The 25,524-nt window shown below is 42.0% G+C and overlaps 1 protein-coding gene across 5 annotated transcripts in view; it reads right to left on the bottom strand.

Moving 5' to 3' along the window:
- The window catches only part of LOC132873115 (fibrillin-2), a 170,232-nt gene that overhangs the window by 121,353 nt on the left and 23,355 nt on the right, over positions 1 to 25,524 (bottom strand). For all 5 annotated transcript variants that reach the window (XR_009651532.1, XR_009651533.1, XM_060908372.1 and 2 more), the window contains exons 6-13: positions 25,002 to 25,199; positions 20,162 to 20,287; positions 13,203 to 13,328; positions 6,467 to 6,619; positions 5,874 to 6,101; positions 4,465 to 4,602; positions 2,393 to 2,512; positions 614 to 739 (exon numbers count right to left, since the gene is read on the bottom strand). Coding sequence is in view for 3 of the 5 variants with exons in the window: in XM_060908372.1 (XP_060764355.1) it covers positions 614 to 739; positions 2,393 to 2,512; positions 4,465 to 4,602; positions 5,874 to 6,101; positions 6,467 to 6,619; positions 13,203 to 13,328; positions 20,162 to 20,287; positions 25,002 to 25,199 (1,215 nt within the window). In the remaining 2 variants the exon portion in view is untranslated. The remainder of the gene's footprint in view (positions 1 to 613; positions 740 to 2,392; positions 2,513 to 4,464; positions 4,603 to 5,873; positions 6,102 to 6,466; positions 6,620 to 13,202; positions 13,329 to 20,161; positions 20,288 to 25,001; positions 25,200 to 25,524) is intronic.

The following is a 25,524-nucleotide window of genomic DNA, read 5'->3' as shown; positions in this document are numbered from 1 at the left end:
CCAGCCTGAAGAGCATCAACAACGCTTTTTCTGAGGTCCTCAGAAATCTCCTTTGTTCGTGCCATGATACACTTCCACAAACATGATCAGACTTTGATAGATCCCTGTTCTTTAAATAAAACAGGGTGCCCACTCACGCCTGATTGTCATCCCATTGATTGAAAACACCTGACTCTAATTTCACCTTCAAATTAACTGCTAATCACATACTTTTGCCACTCACAGATATGTAATATTGGATCATTTTCCTCAATAAATAAATGGCCATGTATAATATTTTTGTTTCATTTGTTTAACTGGGTTCTCTTTATCTACTTTTAAGACTTGTGTGAAAATCCAATGATGTTTTAGGTCATATTTATGCAGAAATACAGAAAATTCTAAAGGGTTCACAAACTTTCAAGCACCACTGTAGAAGAGGAATGTTAATTTCTGAGACCATAAGGTAAATTATGACCAGATAATGCAAGCAAAAGCCTTGGGTGATACTCATATGACAGAATCAGTAGTTATGTACAAAAAAAAAAAACAGAATGTATGCTTGATGTCTTCATTCCAGTCTCTCAGACACTGCAGACACTCATGTGGGCACACTGTGGGGTTCAGGTCTTACCCATACAGTTCCTGCCATCAGATGTTAGCTGGAAGCCTACATTGCAGATGCACCGGAAGCTACCCACCATGTTCAGACAGCGGCCATTCTGACAAAGCACTCCATTATGCAGGCATTCATCAGTGTCTGTCAGGGAGCACACAACACCACAGCTTCAGCAAGATGTGCATGGCTACCAAAGTGCAAAGACAATAGGTATAAAAGACTTGTGAGGTTTTTTTAAGTTGATAGTTGAGGTTTAATTCATTTTTGTTACTATAAGCAGATAAACAATAGATCTGTCTTCATTTCAGTTCATTTGAGTGCACTATAAAAAAAATAAAAAATAAATAAATAAACTCAAATCTATCACACACTTAAAGGTCCCATGGCATGAAATTTTCACTTTCTGAGGTTTTTTAACGTTAAAATGAGTTCCTCTGACCTTCTTAAGTCACCCCAGTGGCTAGAAATGTCATAATGTGTAAACCAAACTATGCCCAACATTTGAGAATGGCGCGTCAAAACAGCGCGTTGATAAGCTCTTCCCTTTACTACGTCAGCAAGGGAGATGATCCCCACGCCCCCCCCCCTGGATTCCCACCCACTGTATGGATTGCCCCGCCCAGTTGTAGTGAGGAGACCATAGAGGGAGGACACAACAACATGGCACCACCTAAGCAAGCGAAACATGGAAATTGCGCTGTACATGGATGTGACAACACAGAAAGGAGTCTGTTTTTACTGCCGACGGGAGAGCCCCTGAAGACGCAGTGGCTTAATTTTATTTACTCCAATAATACGCCGTCGAGTCTACCTAAGACGGTGTACGTTTGTCGGAAGCATTTTCCTGATGAATGTTTCCACAACTTGGGACAGTACAGGGCAGGTTTTGCACATCAACTGTCACTGAAGCCTGGGTCCGTACCAAGCATCCCTGCCGCATCAGCCACAAACACCGAACAAGTAAGTGTATAACTGTTAAGTCGTTTTGCCGTGTTTTAAAATCGGTGGCACGTTAGCCTTGCAATGGCTACATTAGCTGTGCAGCTAACCGCTTCCTGCAGTTAGCCAGGTAAGCTGCGCTACAAAACTAAAGAGCATACAGCATGCTCTGTTAAACTGAGTTTATCTGGAAATTGACTAACTTATGAGCTTATGTTTGACTATTGCTCCGCAATGCATGTCTTCTGTTGGATAAGCGATATGTTGCTGTAGTTGCTGCTTCTATCCTCTTTGGTTATGGAGTGCGTGTTCAAGCCTAGGGTATTATACGTTCGTAAACTACCACTCCGAACACTCTCACTCTCTGTTCTCTGTGTCACGTCGAGTTTACGAAAGGAGTCCGAGGGAGAACGGGGTTTTGTCTTAGCAGCGTGGCTACAGGCGCTGATAGCAGCAAGTATGTGTGCGCGCAGCTTGGTCAAGCCCCTCCCCCTCCCCCCATGGCCCGCCCCCACCCTCTACCCTTCCCCGCCTCCTGCTTCTCATTAGCAAAACGACGCACTGGGAAAAGCGCTGAAATGGGGCTTTCTCCCAGGAGGCTACATTTACGTGCCGAGGGTTCATTTCGAGAAAGGCTGCAGATATAACATGTGGAAGCCTCCACGAGCCCGTTTAAAGCATCAACAAACCACCATGCCATGGGACCTTTAACCAAAATTGGTTCCCTGGGATATAACCTGTAGTTAAGGACTTTTGTTTTCAGATATGCAATATTTAAACCCTTTATATTAAAAGCCCCTCATCCATCCCAATCTAATTTAATACTGCAGGTATGCTACACTATTTATGACTCACCGAAGCAGGCCTGCTTGCCTGGAGGCCTGTGAAAGCCTGTATGACACTTGCAGTAGTAAGAGCCAGCAGTGTTCACACAGTCTCCATTTGCACATGGATTAGAAGCACATTCATCTAGATCTAAAAAACACACACAAAACAGATTGAATGAAATATTTCATCAATCTACAAATGTAGTTATACAGTAATCAACTTGGTTTGAATTTTTTTTTTAATTCCCATGACTTAATGCAAGAGGTTAGGATCTTTTTGCACATTTAACCCCTACCTTTGGGACAGGAAAAGAGGTACACGGTTCAAAGCAGAGTGTCAGCGACGCAGTAGCTCACACTGCCGTACCGTGAGAAACCAGACTTGTTTATAATTACCAAAGTTGCTCTTCATGAGAACAATTTGATCTTCCAAACAAAACAATCAGAATCAAACTCCATTGAAGACTCAGTGAGGAGTAACGATTTTCCTGAAAGTTTGTTAATCGGCCTAATTATAGCAACAAAACCAGGGAGTAACTTTTGTGCAGACTGATTAGATCTTCCAAACAAAACAATCAGAATCAAAATCCACTGAAAACTCAGGGAGGAGTAACAATTTTTGTGAATTGTGGACGGACGGACACCACGTGATGTCAGTAGCTCATTGCCCTACGGCCGGTAAGCCAATAAATGTATGCGAACAAATATTACTTAAAGGTGGGGTATGCGATTTTGGAATAACGGTTCCCGCAAGCCATATTTTGAAAAGAAACACGCCTGCCCTCGCCATGCTCCCACCCCCCGCATCTTCACCCCTCCTCCCCCTTATAAAGCCTGAGAAAGTCAGCCTTTATAATGGGTGTCTATTGCGTTACACACCAGTGGAGAGTGTAGAGAGCTTGGAAAAATAGCTCAAACTTTCTCATTTAAACTGTGTTTTCAGCCCCAATTTTCACTCCACACACATAATTTTCTCAAAAGTAGTAGCCACACTTGTCCTGATTCACACAACGTGTCTACCTACACGATAGGACTTGCAGTTTTTGAATGAGAAGCCTGAAAGTGAGGAGAGGACAGGCGCGCAGCCACATAGACTGCCATTATAAACTTGACAGAAAAGTCACTCGTTTTTAACTCGCTCTAGTGACCTCATTTTTTACACTACAGACAAGAAAATTACATCAGTGTGTTCAGGAGATCCTTGTGGCACTCACTGTGAAAGAATTTTGTGAATATCTCCTTCTGTTTTCGTGTAAATCCCCGTTGTTTGGAGGGAACGCACTGAGAAAATCCTGCGCTCTGTGTGACACTCTGCTCGCTCTCTCACATACACACACAGAAGGGACAGGCTGCTCGCGGGCTTCAGTCTGATTGACGTGTCAGTATCCAATCATTTCGAGGTGGTACCTCGATATGATTGGATGGCGTTTTTCCTTTATTTTACACTGTAGACTGGATTAAAATATTTCGTTTTTGGGTCAAACCTTCTATTGTACTGCTTGCAACATGGGTGTGAGGAGCTTTTCAAGCAATATGGTAAAAAATACTCCTGAAAAAAATCTCATACCCCACCTTTAATGTAAGTACTACCAGTCCATCCATCCATCCATCCATCCATCCATTATCTATAGCCGCTTAGCCTGTCCTACAGGGTCGCAGGCAAGCTGGAGCCCTGTTGACCCAGCTGACTATGGGCGAGAGGCGGGGTACACCCTGGACAAGTCGCCAGGTCATCACAGGGCTGACACATAGACACACACAACCATTCACACTCACGGTCAATTTAGAGCCACCAGTTAACCTAACCTGCATGTCTTTGGACTGTAGGGGAAACCGGAGCACCCGGAGGAAACCCACGCGGACACGGGGAGAACATGCAAACTCCGCACAGAAAGGCCCTCGCCGGCCGCTGGGCTCGAACCCAGGACCTTCTTGCTGTGAGGCGACAGTGCTAACCACACTAACACAAACAAAATGTTCTCCAATTTTGGACAGAACATTACACTTACTGAATGTTTATTTGAATAGAAAATCTGCTGTCATAACAGTGTAAAAAAACAAAACATCCTCAAACATTTAAAATCCTCTAACATGAATTACCTGAGCACTCTGTTTGACCATCCACTTGGTAGCCAGTGTTACACTCACAGCGGTGACCAAACCCCACTGGGACACAGCGGCCATTAAGACACAAGTTAGGTATCAGCAGGCATTTGTTTGTCGTCTGATTCAAACTAACTGGAAAATAAACACACAGCCTGTTAGTGTATTTTTATATAAAGCCTATATTTGTCCATAAAAATGCTTTAACACACAGGTTTTTGATCTCAATACAAATCAATAAAGTTTATGTCCAGGACATGTTTACATCGTATCAGGAAAAAATATTCCGAAGTACTGTACTTAACCCTTTGATGCAAAACATGGGTCAAAAGTGACCCGGCTGAGTTTTTATCTTCTATATCTTTGCAATAAATTAATTCCATCATTCAGTATTCAAGGTATTCCTCCTCAATTAACTTGTTTTTGATCATCATACATCCTTATTTTATTTTTTCCTTTCTTACTTTTTGAATAAAGACCCTTTTTGTATCACTACCCTTCTAATGCACAGCATGGGTCAAAAACGACCTGCATTCATTTTCCAGGTTATTTCATGTATGGCTGAGTGTTTCTATGATATACTTTTGAAATAAATTCATTTTGTCATTTACTTTTCCAAATATGCAGTAAATATCTTGTTTTTGTTTAGCACAAATCATCATTTTGATTTTTCCTTTCTTAAGTTATGAACAAGCACAGCTTTTGTAATTCTACATCAAGTTTCCACACATGGGTCAGAACCGACCCGCATGCATTTACTCCAGCGTTTGGTGGGAACTGTGAATTGTGCTTGTGTCAGACATTTCACAGCTCAGCACAGCGCCCTTTGCCCGTCTAATACATGGAAGTAATGTTTTTCAATTGTTCTAACATTACCTTAGAAAAAAATTGATGTTTAGGTTCCCTTGAGAGTGAGTAGATTACTTGTCAGAAAGTTACAAGTAATTACTATTAGCTACCGAGCTGTTGACATATTCTACTTTAGTTAGCTAATTTTATTGTAGTTGGCTTAGCTAACTACATAGTTAATAAATAAATAACTGGCCCCATTCACTGCTAAAGTAATTACTTGAAACAAATTATTATTATAGTATTAAGACATTTAATTTTAAATCACACTTGGATGACCCATGTGTAGTAATATAGAAAGTATTTTTGTTCATAAAGTAGGAAAGAAAAAATTAAATTAATGATTTGTGGTAATTAAAAACAAGATATTTAAAGAATACTTGGAATATTCAATCATAACATAAATTGATTTCAAAAGATAGAGCAAAGAAAAACTCAGTCAGCATGAAATAACCTGGAAAATGAATGCGGGTCATTTTTCACCCATTAGAAGGGGTGCGCATATGTTTTGCATCAAAGGGTTAAGTCATACTTTTGTTTTGCAATCTTTAGCTCACCAACAGGTCCTTGTGGTCTTTGTCCGTTGCCATTTCCATGTCCATTAATGGGAATATGAGGGATTTGAGGGAAACTCTGTGGAAACTCTGGATATATAGGACCGTTCCCATTTGTTGGATAAAGTGGTTGGCCATCGTGTCCATGGGGCTGCTGAGGAACTCTGTCCCCTCTAATGCCAGGATCAACATCTGGATATCCTCCCTCCAAACACATCCTGTGGTATTCATCTGAGAGGTACAAAAAGATACAGTCCCTATGAATAACTAACACAAACACTGGCGTTCACTTTTCATTCTTCTAAATCACTTCTTTCTTATTTATCACATAGGTCTTCTCTATCCTTGATTTCTTTCTATTTTACTCATTTATGCAGATATCTGTGATAGCTGTCTTGTTATGGTGATTGCAAAAAGAAACAAAAAACAGGAAGGTACTCTATCTGCAGGTCCACAGGCTGCGTATTGCACGGCATGAGCGTGATCATCCATGCAGAACATTCTGCACGCTACATTTATTAACATTTGACCACAAGAATGCAAAAATCCCTATTCCCCTTCAAACAAACAATATATTGAAATGGGAAAGCGCTTACCAGATCTGCGGGTAGGACATATCTCTGGCACTGTCCCTCGGGCCCAGCAGTGGCCTCTGTCGCAACAGCACTGCACTTTAGTGTAGCGCCCAGACAGCTCGTGAGCACAGCGCCCACTTAACACAGCTACAAAACAGGCACCTGTGTGCTGGCCTTAAACACACACAATTTGTTTAAACACACTACTGACATCATCACAAGAGAATATTCATTTCTAAATCCTTACCAAATCCTTAAGAGAAATCACAGGTTTATATTAATGAGCTTGTCCTAACATGTATTGGTCTCTGTAGTAACAGTTAACACAAGGACTTGTATAATGGAAGCTCCATATAAACATAATTAAGGCATTTATGGTGACATTTATTTCGAATTCTTGGAAGGAGTCTCCAGTGTCAGCACTTTGTAACAGTCAGAGGTAAGGCTGTAGCTTTAAAGTTTTCTGATAGAGTACATCGAGCTTTGTGGTTTGTCAGTATCATGGCAAGCTGTGTTGTTTTATACTTCAAGAGAGGGAAAAAAAGAGGCTTTTTTTAGGCCTCGTTTAAGGACATTCGACTACATTAAATGTAACAATAAATAGATAAAAAGTACAATCTGTCATTCTTTAATGAATGAAAAATTGATCGCGGATTGCGGCGGCATAAGAGGAATACAACCCTTCAAGGCACTGCTCTGAGAAAATAATCAACTTCACACACCACACCACGCTGTCAGTGATTATTTCCTTAACAATTCTCTCTTGTGCTTTATTCCTTACCTAATATACCTTGCCAAATCCACGAGATATTGCGATATTTAAAAAGGAAGAGAAAAAGGGAAAGAGGAAGAGCAAACAAAGCAGGTCTTCGGTCTAAAATAATTTTAGTGCTGCATTGGCAAAAAGTACTAAATAGACTATTGTGTAAAGAGCGTTGTTATTGTCTACATATTGTATATTAATAGATCTGGAAGGAAGGGGGTTTTTTTTGGTTTGTTTTTTTTGCAGGTGACATCAATTTCTAAATGTAGCTGACTATTTGTAGGTCCAAGCTTTAATCCAAGTGAGCAAACTGAAAAGTGCAGTGAAACACCCTTGAACCATTTATCATGCTGCATCAGGATATGACTTAATCTGTGATACTCCAACATCTAGTAGCTACATATTCATGCGCTTATTTTAAATAATAATTGAATGTAAGAGTGTAACAATCGCACACTGCACGTGTGCATACACGTGTTCCGATTAAAATGGCCGGTGAGTGTATACAATTCAGTCCACTGTTCGAAATAAATAGACTAGACTAAAGAAATCGCTTTCAGACATGTTTATACTTATTACAGAGGGAAAGTGAGCTCTAGCACCGGGCCATTTCCGGGAAATAAGAGTTTGGGTCACGGCGACAGCGTGTGCATATCAGCCTCGGTTCGGAGGTTTCGGTTTGGAAAACTGTAAGAGGTAAGAGTAGAATAATATAAAAGTACAGACACTTGGTATATTTTACTTCTTGATTTTTAAATTGTTCATTTTTGGATTACGTTTCATTTTTGCGGCTGCTGCCTCATAGAGTAAATATATTTATTTTTTTTCACGGTGCGGTTTCCATCAAATCCTGCGCTCTGATTGGCTGGTGAGGGGGTCCGTATCCTACGATACGGACCCCGGTTACGGACCCCGGTTATGGACCTCTGGCGACTCGCTTGTTCACAATAACAACAGACATAGTCGCAATTTTTGTCAACAATTATCTTTTTTATAAGATTTATTTATAAGATTTTTATCAAAAATCTTGTAAATTTTTGCCAGCATTTCTCAGGAGAATAGCATTAATTTTACAGCATGGATAGCGATAACGACAGTGTTCACAGCGAAAGCGAGTTTTACTACCCTGAGGAAGAAGAAATAAAATAAAACATTTCAGGAGAAAGCTAAAAACCTGTAACTTGCTAACGCCGAGCAAAAACATGGCTGAATCCTGAATGATTCCTATTTGTATAAATAGGGGACTACATAGGCGGCAAAATGTAGTTTTTTTTTCCTGCCATGGAAGTGCACTTGTATACCGAGGAGGAAGCCATTTGCATTACAGCCGTGAATGAGGATTCAAAATGGCGGCTCAGCTCGGTTTTCCCTTTCGGGCGCTCTCGTTTTCGGTTAGAATTTGGTAAAGAAAAATATACATATTATTTACCAGCTTAAGGTCGGTCCGTATCGTGAAATACCATGACCTCAGCCTTGAATACTGACCTCGGCCCAGAGACCTCAGTCCAAAGACCTCGGTCAGTACTTTCAAGACCTCGGTCACGGTATTTCACCATATGGACCTCCCAGCTGGTAAATAACACACACACACACACATATATATATATATATATATATATATATATATGCTATATTTACTGTATGGACATGGTATCAGAAAATTATTTATAAGCAGTAGTCACATGCACCCATATGATACCTATTTTTTTTCACAATATCTTCCTTCATATTCATCATAACTGCTACCGGGCGAGGTTTGTTTAGCCTGGCAACACTTGTTATTATATATTTTTCGTCTTCCATTTTGCTATGTAAAATAAGTAGGGCTGTCAAACGATTAAAAAATTTAATCGCGATTAATCTCAGAATTTCATATAGTTAATCTCAATTAATCGCATTTTTTTTAAATCTATGTAAATGAATAAGGCTTTTAAAGTGAAATGTTACAATTAAAATGGTGAACACATTTTATGCTAAAAGTACTTGTTAAAAACTGCTGGGACAAGAGAAAAATGGTAAGGGAGTTTATTCACTCACATACTAGGCAGTACTGAACATACAAAACACAAAATTGGATTTTGCGATGGATTAGGGAGCTGTAGTCTCAAATATAAAACATGGAGTCACATACTACTGTGTCTCAGTTCAGACGTGTGTGACAAAAGAAAATAAAAATGAAATAAAACTTCAATTGTGCTGGAGTTGTATTCAGTCACAGCCTATAGGACTTCACAGTGCTGTGCAAACAAAAATAAATTGCAGTTGGACTTCAATAAAGACATTTAGTGTCATATCACAGTGCTACAGCGTACTGAAATCTCACTTTACAGAAGTATTTTAGAACTGCAAAGTGCATACCAAAACCAACTCAATCACACTCCTCTTTTGAAATGAAACTTCCCGTTTAACAGTGAGGTTTTTCACCCACGTGACCAAGTCATGTGATGCATCCTTAGGCTGCCATTTTGGAGGTCATGGCTCGAATCAGTTTGAATGCGAGGAAGGCGACAAACGAAAAACATAAAAGAAAAAGGAGCGAGATGCAGAAAACACCTTCACTATCCAGCGACGTAGGGCATTTACAGGGCGAGCAGAGGGAGAGGTATTTGCAAAAATTGAGGTTAGCAGGCTTAGAGAACCACGTTTACCTGCTTCCACCAGGATTGTTCACTGACGTACGGAAGTACACGAAGCCCTCGTCTTTACCTGACTTCGGCCCACATGATCTGTATACCTATGTCGTTAAAAACCCATCGCCATACACAGGTATTGATCTGAAAGCGTATAAGAGTTTGGATGCCTACAAATATTTTGTATCAGGCTGGGTAACATGCCTACATCAGCGGGTCGTCCCTGGAGCCGGTGGTCGCCATCTTATTACAGCTAAGGTTTGTTCACATTTTCATTTACTTTCGGTCCTCAGGATAAACAAAATGTTATTAAATGTCATTGAAATAACTTCTTAGTCTGTTGAGACATGGCCCGTTATAAATTTGCTGTTACCAGGCAATGACCAAGAACTGTATTATTAGGGTCGGTGTCTGTGTTGTAGCAGTGCACTAGCAGCTAGCTGTTAGCACTAGCTAATGTCAACAACATAGCTAGTATGTTACTGTGGCAATGTTTACGTTCAGTCATTTGGATGACTTAAAACCTTTCAGTCTCAAGTTTTTCCTTTACTGTATTTACTAGTTTACTGTAATTATGATCCGGCAGCTATTTACACTGGATCCAGTGTAAATAGCTGCCGGAGCACGCTCCGGAACCTCGGCCGGAGCACTCCGGGAGCAAGCCGGAGCGCGCTGCTTAATTTGAGGGGGAGCAAGCCGGAGCGCGCTCCGGAACCTCGGCCGGAGCACTCCGGGAGCAAGCCGGAGCGCGCTGCTTAATTTGAGGGGGAGCAAGCCGGAGCGCGCTCCGGCAGCTATTTACACTGGATCCGGTGTAAATAGCTGCCGGATCATAATTACAGTAAACTAGTAAATACAGTAAAGGAAAAACTTGAGACTGAAAGGTTTTAACAGTCATCCAAATGACTGAACGTAAACATTGCTACAGTAACATACTAGCTACTATGTTGTTGACATTAGCTAGCTTGACCTTCAAAATGGCGGACACCGGGGCGTCACGTGACCCTGTGACGTCAGGTGAAATACCTCAATAGAAGCAGCGCGCGACAAGCCTCAACAGGAACTATGGGTGACTTGCAGGGCCAAAGTAGAATTTGCGTTAACGGCACTATTTTTTTAAATCGCGATAAATTGAGATCGCGTTAAAGCGTTATTATCGCGTTAACTTTGACAGCCCTAAAAATAAGATATGTATTTTATCTTATTTAATTAAAGACCATTAATTGATTGACTTCACAGTACACTCTCACCAACAACAAAAACCGAGAATAAGTCTCAGGAGATACTGTCTTGCCTGCACCTATCTCATATCTCAGATGTCTTTTTGAGAAAGAACAATGCTTTCTAAGTGAGAACATACTGTAGTTTGGCGTTGTATTTTTCACCGATGGCTGCTCAGAATTCAAGTGTTAATTTCAGTGGAAAATGACTTGCTGTGAATGTACTAACTACTAATATGGTTGGATTTCACATACACTAATTTACGCTTGATGGTATGATGACAGTGAGTTCTCTTATGTTTTCTGTCTTTCAGGCTGGAATGAAGAGATGTTTGGAGACGTAATTGCAGGTTGAGGTCCAGTCACTGACACTCTATGATCTTCTTCATTGCATTCTATCAAAGCTGAGCATTCTCTGCTTGTCTCAACAAGCAGCACATAAATATATAACACATTACACACACAACGCACAGACATTTAGAGGAAAGTTTTAAATGCTGGACATAAGAGGTCCATCTGACCCACTCTTACACATTTATGCTCCCAATGGTCATGATCTGTTAATAAATCAATGCTTTGAAATTAGACTCAATTAGCTGAGATGACATTAAAGGTCCCATGGCATGAAATTTTCACTTTCTGAGGTTTTTTAACGTTAAAATGAGTTCCTCTGACCTTCTTAAGTCACCCCAGTGGCTAGAAATGTCATAATGTGTAAACCAAACTATGCCCACCCTTTGTCAACATTTGAGAATGGCGCGTCAAAATGGCGCGTTGATAGGCTCTTCCTTTGACTACGTCAGCAAGGGAGATGATCCCCACGCCCCCCCCTCTGGATTCCCACCCACTGTATGGATTGCCCGCCCAGCTCAAAAGTTGCCACCATAGATACGTCACTTCAATTTTGTAGTGAGGAGACCATAGAGGACACAACAACATGGCACCACCTAAGCGAGCAAAACATGGAAATTGCGCTGTACATGGATGTGACAACACAGAAAGGAGTCTGTTTTTACTGCCGACGGGAGAGCCCCTGAAGACGCAGTGGCTTAATTTTATTTACTCCAATAATACGCCGTCGAGTCTACCTAAGACGGTGTATGTTTGTCGGAAGCATTTTCCTGATGAATGTTTCCACAACTTGGGACAGTACAGGGCAGGTTTTGCACATCAACTGTCACTGAAGCCTGGGTCCGTACCAAGCATCCCTGCCGCATCAGCCACAAACACCGAACAAGTAAGTGTATAACTGTTAAGTCGTTTTGCCGTGTTTTAAAATCGGTGCGTTAGCCTTGCAATGGCTACATTAGCTGTGCAGCTAACCACTTCCTGCAGTTAGCCAGGTACTCTGCGCTACAAAACCAAAAAGCATGCAGCATGCTCTGTTAAACTGAGTTTAGTCTGGAAATTGACTGTAACTTATGAGCTTATGTTTGACTATTGCTCCGCAATGCATGTCTTCTGTTGGATAAGCGATATGTTGCTGTAGTTGCTGCTTCTATCCTCTTTGGTTATGGAGTGCGTGTTCAAGCCTAGGGTATTATACGTTCATAAACTACCACTCCGAACACTCTCACTCTCTGTTCTCTGTGTCATGTTGAGTTTACGAAAGGAGTCCGAGGGAGAACGGGGTTTTGTCTTAGCAGTGTGGCTACAGGCGCTGATAGCAGCGAGTATGTGTGTGCGCAGCTTGGTCAAGCCCCTCCCCCTCCCCCCATGGCCCGCCCCCACCCTCTACCCTTCCCCGCCTCCTGCTTCTCATTAGCAAAATGACGCACTGGGAAAAGGGCTGAAATGGGGCTTTCTCCCAGGAGGCTATATCTACGTGCCGAGGGTTCATTTCGAGAAAGGCTGCGGATATAACATCCGGAAACCTCCACGAGCCCGTTTAAAGCATCAACAAACCACCATGCCATGGGTCCTTTAAGATGTCTGAGGCTTAGATTTGGTGACCCTACAGGCGAGTCTTTGCAGGTGACTCTCACACTGCATGCCATCTCTCTAGTCATTCCTAGCCACTTTGTACTTCTGAAATTGACAGGGTGTGAATGTGCACATGCAAACACGACATTTCATTTGGAGAGGGTTAGTGTAGTGGGCAGGGTTCAGTCATAGCAAACTTCCGACCACTAGTACACACTCACCAAAGCATCGGGTCTTGTCTGCAGACAGCACATATCCAGATGGACACGCGCAGGAGAAGCTGCCGACCGAGTTGGTGCACTGTCCTCCTTCACATACATGTGGAATGGTGGAGCATTCGTCCACATCTGGGGAGAATTGGAGAGGAGAGATTCCTGTATTGTGATCAGGGCTGAGCATTTCTTAATGAAACTGGAATCGGAATATGCATATTTAATAATATGTACTGTACATTTATTCCATTCTTACACTGTTACCATGAGAGCTAGAGTTTCCAAGCAGATGTTTGTTAGTGACAGCTCATCTGCATTTTGAATGAATAAATAACCGGAACATTTGTATTGTACTTGCCTAAATTCTGAGAAAAATGTAAAATAAAGAAACAGAGAAACTTTACTCATATTCAAGTACCAAGAGCACAGTGTGTCCTCCTAAAGTTAAAAGGAAACCAGCAACAGCTGGTTTAATAATTAGTCATTGTTTAAAACAAGATCAACTATGAGCTACTGCTCACTTACGTATCCCCCCGCTCTCGTTTATATCAGAATGCAAGCAATCGAAGGAATAGGACACTTATCATGAACGTTGACTTGAACAAATAATTAACCCTGAAACGAGTAAGTAAAGAGCAGTGTCTCTCCCCAGGGATTTCAAATCGCATCCTGGTAAACGGTCATTTTGAAATAGCATTTTGCTTCTTGAAGTAGTGTCAAAATCCACCCGATATGTTTCGTAAATACATTCAGTTGGTAAACAGGAAGTCGATGTGCGACAGACCTGAAAACGGTACACACGGTATAGAACCCCAAGCTGAAGCTCGGTACCAAATATCAAGCAGTTCTGATTTGTAGTTGCTGAGAAAAGTGTTATGAAAATTGTGTAAATCCATGCTATATGTTTCGTAAATACATTCAGTCGGTAAACAGGAAGTCGTTGTACGACAGACCTGAAAACGGTACACACGGTATAGAACCCCAAGCTGAAGCTCGGTACCAAATATCAAGCAGTTCTGATTTGTAGTTGCTGAGAAAAGTGTTATGAAAATTTTGTAAATCCACGCTATATGTTTCGTAAATACATTCAGTCGGTAAACAGGAAGTCGTTGTACGACAGACCTGAAAACGGTACACACGGTATAGAACCCCAAGCTGAAGCTCGGTACCAAATATCAAGCAGTTCTGATTTGTAGTTGCTGAGAAAAGTGTTATGAAAATTGTGTAAATCCATGCTATATGTTTCATAAATACATTCAGTCGGTAAACAGGAAGTCGATGTGCGACAGACCTGAAAACGGTCTAGCTGAGAAAAAGGGTGTTTCGGATGGACTGAAAAATACGGCGATACGGATGGATGGACGGACGGAGGGAAACCAGTATTCCCCGCCCCTCCCCTTCGGAGCAGGGGTATAATAATAACTGTTATTATTTTTGGAAAATGGGGTAGCTAACAATTATTATCCAATGAACCCTTTTGCCTGAGAGTAGACAAATCCAAGGTTTTATTTTCATTTTCATTGTTGTGTCATTTGGAATTGATGAGCGTGTTTATGTCAAATAAACCACACACACAAAAAAGTATTTTGATAGCGTGAGAATAAAATAAACCTGGTGCATGTTGGGACAATTTGGGAGAGTTTGGGAATTGGCACACATAGCAGACTGGCAGTGGAATGAACTTACCTTTGTCATATGAACTGTGGTCTCAGCAGTGAAGTGTTAGCTGAGTAAACTACAAGTAAACAGCACTCGCATGCAGCATTCCCCAAAAGGAGAACACTTCCCAGAAAGTAAAGTATCTAACCACACTAAGCTAAAACAGTCTTGCCCGGAGAGGTTACGTGCAACTTGTAGTGTCCATTTGGAAAGTGGCAAAGTGTATGAGGATATTTTGCCAGCACGATATTAAAAAAAAAAAGTTATTTTTTATAATGAATACAGAACAATCCAAATTTAATTTCACTCAGTCCACTTATAGTGAATCTCATATTTAGTTGTAATGACTAACTCATAAAGACAATTGTTTATGGTGCCAGGAAAGGGAATATGACACTACACAATAATTACTTACTATACAAAGGGGCATATCAGTGGTTCTCATCCAGAGAAAATGGGAAAAAAAATCTCTCAACAGCAAATCTTGTGGAGTTATCGTCTGAAATCGCTCACTCGTTCACTACGCCCTACTCACTATATAGTGAATTACTACAGTATATAGAGGACTATATAGGGCGGCACGGTGGTGTAGTGGTTAGCGCTGTCGCCTCACAGCAAGAAGGTCCTGGGTTCGAGCCCCTTGGCCGGCGAGGGCCTTTCTGTGCGGAGTTTGCATGTTGTCCGCGTGGGTTTCCTCCGGGTGCTCCGGTTTCCCCCACAGTCCAAAGACATGCAGGTTAGGTTAACTGGTGACTCTAAATTGACCGTAGGTGTGAATGTGAGTGTGAATGGTTGTCTGTGTCTATGTGTCAGCCCTGTGATGACCTGGCGACTTGTCCAGGGTGTACCCCGCCTTTCACCCGTAGTCAGCTGGGATAGGCTCCAGCTTGCCTGCGACCCTGTAGAACAGGATAAAGCGGCTAGAGATGATGAGATGAGATGAGATGAGATGAGATGAGGACTACAGGTCCTTCTCAAAAAATTAGCATATTGTGATAAAGTTCATTATTTTCTGTAATCTACTCATAAGCATTAGACTTTAATATATTTTAGATTCATTACACACAACTGAAGTAGTTCAAGCCTTTTATTGTTTTAATATTGATGATTTTGGCAAAAAAGTAAAGGAAAACCAAAAATCCCTATCTCAAAAAATTAGCATATTTCATCTGACCAATAAAAAAAGTGTTTTTAATACAAAAAAAGTCAACCTTCAAATAATTATGTTCAGTTATGCACTCAATACTTGGTCGGGAATCCTTTGGCAGAAATGACTGCTTCAATGCGACGTGGCATGGAGGCGATCAGCCTGTGGCACTGCTGAGGTGTTACGGAGGCCCAGGATGCTTCGATAGCGGCCTTAAGCTCATCCACAGTGTTGGGTCTGGTGTCTCTCAACTTCCTCTTCACAATACCCCACAGATTCTCTATGGGGTTGAGGTCAGGAGAGTTGGCAGGCCAACTGAGCACAGTAATACCATGGTCAGTAAACCATTTACCAGTGGTTTTGGCACTGTGAGCAGGTGCCAGGTCGTGCTGAAAAATGAAATCTTCATCTCCATAAAGCTTTTCAGCAGATGGAAGCATGAAGTGCTCCAAAATCTCCTGATAGCTAGCTGCATTGACCCTGCCTTTGATAAAACACAGTGGACCAACACCAGCAGCTGACATGGCACCCCAGACCATCACTGACTGTGGGTACTTGACATTGGACTTCAGGCATTTTGGCATTTCCTTCTCCCCAGTCTTCCTCCGGACTCTGGCACCTTGATTTCCGAATGACATGCAAAATTTGCTTTCATCCGAAAAAAGTACTTTGGACCACTGAGCAACAGTCCAGTGCTGCTTCTCTGTAGCCCATTTCCTGCACACGCCTGTGCACGGTGGCTCTGGATGTTTCTACTCCAGACTCAGTCCACTGCTTCCACAGGTCCCCCAAGGTCTGGAATCGGCCATTCTCCACAATCTTCCTCAGGGTCCGGTCACCTCTTCTGGTTGTGCAGCGTTTTCTGCCACACTTTTTCCTTCCCACAGACGTCCCACTGAGGTGCCTTGATACAGCACTCTGGGAACAGCCTATTCGCTCAGAGATTTCTTTCTGTGTCTTACCGTCTTGCTTGAGGGTGTCAATGATGACCTTCTGGACAGCAGTCAGGTCGGCAGTCTTACCCATGATTGCGGTTTTGAGTAATGAACCAGACTGGGAGTTTTTGAAAGCCTCAGGAATCTTTTGCAGGTGTTTAGAGTTAAGTCGTTGATTCAGATGATTAGGTTAATAGCTTGTTTAGAGTACCTTTTCATGATATGCTAATTTTTTGAGATAGGAATTTTGGGTTTTCATGAGCTGTATGCCAAAATAATCAGTATTAAAACAATAAAAGACCTGAAATATTTCAGTTGGTGTGCAATGAATCTAAAATATATGAAAGTTTAATTTTTATCATTACATTATGGAAAATAATGAACTTTATCACAATATGCTAATTTTTTGAGAAGGACCTGTATATAATGAGCTCATTGATAAAATGAAAAAACGCTTTCGGACACTACTCTGTCACGCTGTTATTTACGTCATTACTGTCGCACAATTAAAACGTGCCAGATCAGTCGGCTGGAGGGTTTTCAAAATAATAAATACACGCATTATTTTTGTGATAAATCCATATTATACTGAGCACATTTCCCACATTAATAAATACAAAGTACCTGCATCTTTCAGTTCTTTTAAATCAAGGCTGTATACTTTCTTCTTTGCCGCTGCATGTTATTAAATCAAACTGGAGGCTTTTGATTTGATTTTTTGACTTGCTGTTCCTCGCACTAGACTCTCTACCCTGGGTGGCAGGTCCTTCAGTGCCACGGCCCCTAAGCTATGGAATTCTCTTCCTCAACCCCTCCGTGATTGCTCTTCTCTTCCTTTCTTCAAATCTCATCTCAAAACCTTTCTGTTTCATGAACATTTCTCCACCAGTGCATAAACTCACCACTCTTCAGCAACTCTTCTTTTTGTGTGTATGTTTTCTCTGACCTATGTAACGCGACCTTGAGTTTGAGAAAGGCGCTATATAAATGTAATTTATTATTTTTTATTATTATTCTTTCAGCGTGACCACAATGCATGATGGGATATACTGCCTGGTTAGTGACCATCGGTTGTACACTACTTTTCATGATGCACTGTGGGATACTTTGAGTGCACTATACTGTATAGGGTGTAATAATTCTCACTATACATTCGGACAGCACTACAAAATGGCGAACTCACTATATAGTGAGTAGGGAGTGATTTCGGACACAGGGTCAGACTTCAGTTATGCAAACTCAACTGCTCAAATAAAAACACAATGAGTGGTACTCTATTACAAAGCACAGCATTAAACAGTAACTATACTGTTCGTATTTACGCTAGTGTTCCCTGAACCAAATAATAAATAAATATAATAACTAGATTCAGGTAGAATAATTTAATAAATGACGTCAGCTTGTTTTTAACAGGCAAACACATTGTTTCTGTGTCTTCAATGCAAGAAACTAACATGTACACCTTGCTTATATAGGCATGTTTACATTACCTGAAATTGTCCTAATAGTAATCATCATAAGGCCCACAATTTAACCCTTTGATGCAAAACATATGCACACCCCTTCTAATGGGTGAAAAATGACCCGCATTCATTTTCCAGGTTATTTCATGCTGACTGAGTTTTTCTTTGCGCTTTCTTTTGAAATCAATTTATTTTATGATTGAATATTCCAAGTATTCTTTAAATATCTCATCTCATTATCTCTAGCCGCTTTATCCTGTTCTACAGGGTCGCGGGCAAGCTGGAGCCTATCCCAGCTGACTACGGGCGAAAGGCGGGGTACACCCTGGACAAGTCGCCAGGTCATCACAGGGCTGACACACAGACAACCATTCACACTCACATTCACACCTACGGTCAATTGAGTCACCAGTTAACCTAACCTGCATGTCTTTGGACTGTGGGGGAAACCGGAGCACCCGGAGGAAACCCACGCGGACACGGGGAGAACATGCAAACTCCACACAGAAAAGGCCCTCGCCGGTCACGGGGCTCGAACCCGGACCTTCTTGCTGTGAGGCGACAGTGCTAACCACTACACCACCGTGCCGCCCATGAACAAAAATACTTTTTATATTACTACACATGGGTCATCCAAGTGTGATTTAAAATTAAATGTCTTAATACTATAATAATAATTTGTTTCAAGTAATTACTTTAGCAGTGAATGGGGCCAGTTATTTATTTATTAACTATGTAGTTAGCTAAGCCAACTACAATAAAATTAGCTAACTAAAGTAGAATATGTCAACAGCTCGGTAGCTAATAGTAATTACTTGTAACTTTCTGACAAGTAATCTACTCACTCTCAAGGGAACCTAAACATCATCAATTTTTTTCTAAGGTAATGTTAGAACAATTGAAAAACATTACTTCCATGTATTAGACGGGCAAAGGGCGCTGTGCTGAGCTGTGAAATGTCTGACACAAGCACAATTCACAGTTCCCACCAAACGCTGGAGTAAATGCATGCGGGTCGGTTCTGACCCATGTGTGTAAACTTGATGTAGAATTACAAAAGCTGTGCTTGTTCATAACTTAAGAAAGGAAAAATCAAAATGATGATTTGTGCGAAACAAAAACAAGATATTTACTGCATATTTGGAAAAGTAAATGACAAAATGAATTTATTTCAAAAGTATATCATAGAAACACTCAGCCATACATGAAATAACCTGGAAAATGAATGCAGGTCGTTTTTGACCCATGCTGTGCATTAGAAGGGTAGTGATACAAAAAGGGTCTTTATTCAAAAAGTAAGAAAGGAAAAAATTAAATAAGGATGTATGATGATCAAAAACAAGTTAATTGAGGAGGAATACCTTGAATACTGAATGATGGAATTAATTTATTGCAAAGATATAGAGGATAAAAACTCACCCGGGTCACTTTTGACCCATGTTTTGCATCAAAGCGTTAAACAAGATGCCATGATTGCACTGAATATGGCGCAGAACTACGATCCTGACACCTGATCCTCGTTTATGTTTAATGAGCGCAAGTACATAAGTTCTGTCTTTGTCTCACTTTTCTCGTTGTCATTTGTCGCCCTCTCCTTCTCATGTTATGCTGAAGCTGTTACCTTGCCTCACTAGTCCTCGTTTTAGTTTCGTGGTCTTTGCGTTTAGTGTGTTTCACTGCAAATAAACCAAATCTGCACTTGCACGCGTCTTCAACTCTGCTCCCTGACACAAGAAACCCACTGAAGAAACCATATTTGCTTACCTTCACACTTATTTGTGCCGTCATTCAGGCGATGCCCAGCAGGACACTTGCACTCAAATGAGCCCACTGTGTTCATGCACTTTCCTCCTTGGCAGAGACCTGGCACAGCCTGGCATTCATCAACATCTGTACAAAGAATTATAGTTAAACTGTGTAAAAGCCCCATTCCAAATTTCACAATTAAAGCACGCAATAATATAAAAGTCATGTAAAGGACTGTAGTGGAAATTAAATAAAAGTGAAATGGTTGTAGCGATCATGGCAAAAAATAAGAGATATTTAATCTGCTTTGAGGCGGCACGGTGGTGTAGTGGTTAGCACTGTCGCCTCACAGCAAGAAGGTTCTGGGTTCGAGCCCAGTGGTCGACGAGGGCCTTTCTGTGCGGAGTTTGCATGTTCTCACCGTGTCCGCGTGGGTTTCCTCCGGGTGCTCCGGTTTCCCCCACAGTCCAAAGACATGCAGGTTAGGTTAACTGGTGACTCTAAATTGACCGTAGGTGTGAATGTGAGTGTGAATGGTTGTCTGTGTCTATGTGTCAGCCCTGTGATGACCTGGCGACTTGTCCAGGGTGTACCCCGCCTTTCGCCCGTAGTCAGCTGGGATAAGCTCCAGCTTGCCTGCGACCCTGTAGAACAGGATAAAGCGGCTACAGATAATGGATGGATGGATGTCTCCCTCCTCCAATGACACACAATACCCGGATCCTTTTAATATTTAAAACAAGTTGTAGACAGACAGAGCCATGGATGGATGGATAGATGGATCGAGACATAGAGCAAGTCAAACAAACAAGTACATATTTTTAGGAAATTGATGCACTTGACCCCTTCCCTTCTAAGTTGTTCTTCCCCCCCATACTTCTCTCTGTTTGGTCACCTGCCATTTTCCATTCATCAGCCAGCTCACTGCTATCATGCAACAGCTACCAACAGGGGAGGGTGAAGGTACCTAAAGCAAGCCATCACACACTCCGAGGAAAGTTGGCCTCTTCGGTATACATGGACTCACAGACTTCCTTTGATTGACAGGGAAGAGAGTATGCCATGCCTCCTTCCCAAACAGTGTGACCAATTTTACTCCCTCTCTCTTGACTACAGATGGCTGTGACATTGCTGGGATTCGACCTTGTGATCTCTCACCGACAGGGTGAACACTTGTTGTGCCAGTTGGGAGCATTTTAAAAGATTTCTCATCATACTTATAGCCATGACCTAAAGGTTACAGAAGCAGACTTGGGCCCAAAGAGTTGCTGGTTCAATTCCCTGGACCGGCAGGAAAATCCATGGCTGAAGTGCCCTTGAGTAAGGCACCCAGGCCCTGTGTGCTTGTTGTATGTTGCTTTGGATAAGAGCATCTGCTAAACGCCCGTATCACTCCAATGCTACTGTAAGTACACAGCTGAATTTCTTAATTTGAATGTGTTGCAAGTTGCTCTTATGTTTCTGTTGGCATGTTAAAGGAACAGTCCACCGTACTTCCATAATGAAATATGCTCTTATCTGAATTGAGACGAGGTGCTCTGTACCTCTCCGAGCTTTGCGCGACCTCCCAGTCAGTCAGACGCAGTCAGACGCGCTGTCACTCCTGTTAGCAATGTAGCTAGGCTCAGCATGGCCAATGGTATTTTTTGGGGCTGTAGTTAGATGCGACCAAACTCTTCCATGTTTTTCCTGTTTACATAGGTTTATATGACCAGTGATATGAAACAAGTTCAGTTACACAAATTGAAACGTAGTGATTTTCTATGCTATGGAAAGTCCGCACTATAATGACAGGCGTACTAACACCTTCTGCGCGCTTCGGCAGCGCATTGATACGGAGCTCAGATATCAATGCGCTGCCGAAGCGCACAGAAGGTGTTAGTACGCCTGTCATTATAGTGCGGACTTTCCATAGCATAGAAAATCGCTACGTTTCAATTTGTGTAACTGAACTTGTTTCATATCACTGGTCATATAAACCTATGTAAACAGGAAAAACGCGGAAGAGTTTGGTCGCATCTAACTACAGCCCCAAAAAATACCATTGGCCATGCTGAGCCTAGCTACATTGCTAACAGGAGTGACAGCGCGTCTGACTGCGTCTGACTGACTGGGAGGTCGCGCAAAGCTCGGAGAGGTACAGAGCAGCTCGTCTTAATTCAGACGAGCCGCATATTTCATTATGGAAGTACGGTGGACTGTTCCTTTAACTGTTATTTCATCTTATACATAGTGTTCACCTGCACATTTTCTTAAGTTTGATTCATTTGATCACCCAGGGTTCCAGTTTGTCCTAAATGGAAAGAGATTGATGTTTTCAGTACAAACTATTCAGAATACGAGCTATCGAGAGACAATATTGCGTGAGACAGTAGCACCATTCATGTCCCACATATCCGCCTGCTGCCTAAACCCTTTAAATAAGAGTCCCTTGTACAGGAACGTGGGTAGACAGACTGCAGAGAAACTTCTAGCTGCATAGCGGCTGATGAGGATGTCAGGGAGTAGCTTAGTTTTAATCTGTCTACAAAGAAACGTCGACACCCGCAGAATCCTACTGCTAAGTGAAAAAAAGTTATACTCTAATCACCAGAAAGAGGAGAGACATGAAGTCAGTGGAAAAATAACAGGAAGGATGACTGAACGATTCTGTGAAGACCGTATTATTCAGAGTTATTTCAAAATTCACTTTGTATAGTCTGGATCCTTAACTTCAGTCTTCAGAAATGTGCTGTCCAGACGTGCTAAAACGATAAATTAAACGTTCAAGTCAGTCGGTTTCTCAGAGCAAAATATCCAGAGTGGCATGATGTAGCAGGATCACTACTCGGACATATTTTGAGATGCAAAGATGAAGCTCACAAATCAGAATCGCTCCGCGAAGTTACGGCATCCAGGTGCTTTTGGAGGATTCAGCAGAGATGGAAATAAGGTGATTTAAGTACGTAAGTCGCTTAAGTAAAAGTATTTAGCCTATATAATACAGTAGATTAAAAGCAAATGTATAGACTGAGTCTGAAACCCTTTTGCTGTTTGTAGGTTGTTTTAACCCTTTTGAATATGATGCAAGTCAAACAAACTTATTCCAGATGGGCGTGTGGTGCCAGTGTTGGTGTTGAGACTTGGCAAAGGAAAAAAGCATCGCAGTGGATGCAGTAGAGCATACGCTAAATCGTTACAGCATGCAGAGCATCCACTTTGAAACCCAAGCCAAGCTGTAGATGGGGGTATCAAAGGTCCAGGCTTTTCATTGGAGGCAATCATTAGAAGCATGACAGGCACAGATGCAAAACTCATAAAGTCGAAAAGTTTGTTTCCTTCTGGCCATTGCATAAAGGCAGACACTTTGAAGGCAGATATAATCAACAAATAGAGCGATTGTTCTGTATCAGGTGCTGTGTGTGGGGTGACTGCAGCGAATACTCCCTCTTCATTCCAGCACAACAGAGGATCAGACACATTTTTAAGCCTCGCTCCAACATGCTGCCTACTCCAGTTGTGCACAATCACAGGGGAGTCACAAAGCCTGGCCTGTGCTTATGTCTCGGGTGCAAGCTACCACACAGGAATTCCCCTTCTCTCGAATCAAGTGGAAGCTTTAAAGAGGTTTCACAGAAATATTCTGGGCCTGTGTATATATTACATCAATTCACTGCATAAAAATGTTGCTCATACTGTATATGCATGTTTATCCATAAAAATGAGATAATGCTAACTGTTCTCTCGATCCTCAGTTTTCTTGTTTCTAAAATGACAAAACTACTGTAAACTATTACGCTTCCTGTCCTAAAAAAAAATCTCTTTGTGGGCAGCATAGTATTACAGGAGGTAGTGGTGCTGGCTCACAGCTCCAGGGTCCTCGGTCTGATCCTTTACTGTCTGTGTGAAGTTTTGTACGTTCTCACGTGTTCACATGGATCTCCTTCTCTTATCGCCAAAGTAAAACATTTAGGCTGGCACTATAAATTGCACCTAATTAAGAATGAATATGCATGCAAATGTAATGTGTGTGTATAAACACGATACCCTGGGATGTATCCCTGCCTTGCACCAAGTGTTCCCAGGATAGACTCAACCCTGACCAGGATAAAGTAGCTACTGAAAATGAATGAATGAATGAATGAATGAATGAATGAATGAATGAAAGAAACTTCTCTCTTTATGATTTGATTTCTAAATTTCAATAACCATGATCAGTTTAATATTACAGCATGAGAACAGTCAGTCATTCTTGTAATTATTCAGCCAAGTTGCAGTTGTCGCTGCCAAGCCCAGTCCAGGCTCAAGGCGAAACATGCACCACCAAAACTACACCACCGTGCCGCCCTGCAGTAATTATCTGTAAATAATTATAATTATATGTAAATCTCTAAGACAGGCGGCACGGTGGTGTAGTGGTTAGCTCTGTCGCCTCACAGCAAGAAGGTCCTGGGTTCGAGCCCTGGGGCCGGCGAGGGCCTTTCTGTGTGGAGTTTGCATGTTCTCCCCGTGTCCGCGTGGGTTTCCTCCGGGTGCTCCGGTTTCCCCCACAGTCCAAAGACATGCAGGTTAGGTTAACTGGTGACTCTAAATTGACTGTAGGTGTGAATGTGAGTGTGAATGGTTGTCTGTGTCTATGTGTCAGCCCTGTGATGACCTGGCGACTTGTCCAGGGTGTACCCCGCCTTTCGCCCGTAGTCAGCTGGGATAGGCTCCAGCTTGCCTGCGACCCTGTAGAAGGATAAAGCGGCTAGAGATGATGAGATGAGATGAGATATCTCTAAGACGAGGAGTACAGTACCCCACCACCCCCATTTAAATGTATAGACTAGACTATAACAGCTGAATGCTAAATGATAACTGTGAGATAAGTGCTGACCTTGGCAGGCTCCGGTGCGGATGTTGGGGATGAAGCCTCTGCGGCAGGGTTGTGGTTGAGCAGGGCACTCCTCACACGGGTGACCCCAGGCTCGGCCAATGGTGGCACAGCATAGCATCTTAGTGCACACAATGCCACTCACCTGGCTCTGGCACATCTTGTTGACAACCTGGGAGAAGCATGGACCCGTTCGGTAATCTGTGAAGAAAAGTGGATTGGTTTGTAGCATCAGGCTAAACTGGAAATCATAACCAAAAAAAAAAAAAAAGAATATTTACGAAACTGTTTCCCCAAGCAAACAGTTGTCATTCAGAACTGAGGAGAAGACGCCAACAAGTGCTGAGCCAACTTGAAAGCCTGTTGGGTGAAACTCCCTAATAGAGAAGAAGATGAAGCCTTTATTTGTCACATGCACACTCAAGCACAGTGAAATTCGTCCTCTGCATTTAACCCATCTGAAGCAGTGAACACAATCATGCACACACACACACACACACACACACACACACGCACACACACCCAG

This window comes from Neoarius graeffei, chromosome 25 (genome assembly GCF_027579695.1).
Source record: "Neoarius graeffei isolate fNeoGra1 chromosome 25, fNeoGra1.pri, whole genome shotgun sequence".
In the NCBI taxonomy this organism is placed as follows: domain Eukaryota; kingdom Metazoa; phylum Chordata; class Actinopteri; order Siluriformes; family Ariidae; genus Neoarius; species Neoarius graeffei.
Note: the sequence above shows the minus strand (reverse complement) of the source record. Positions and strands in the feature narration are given on the sequence as shown.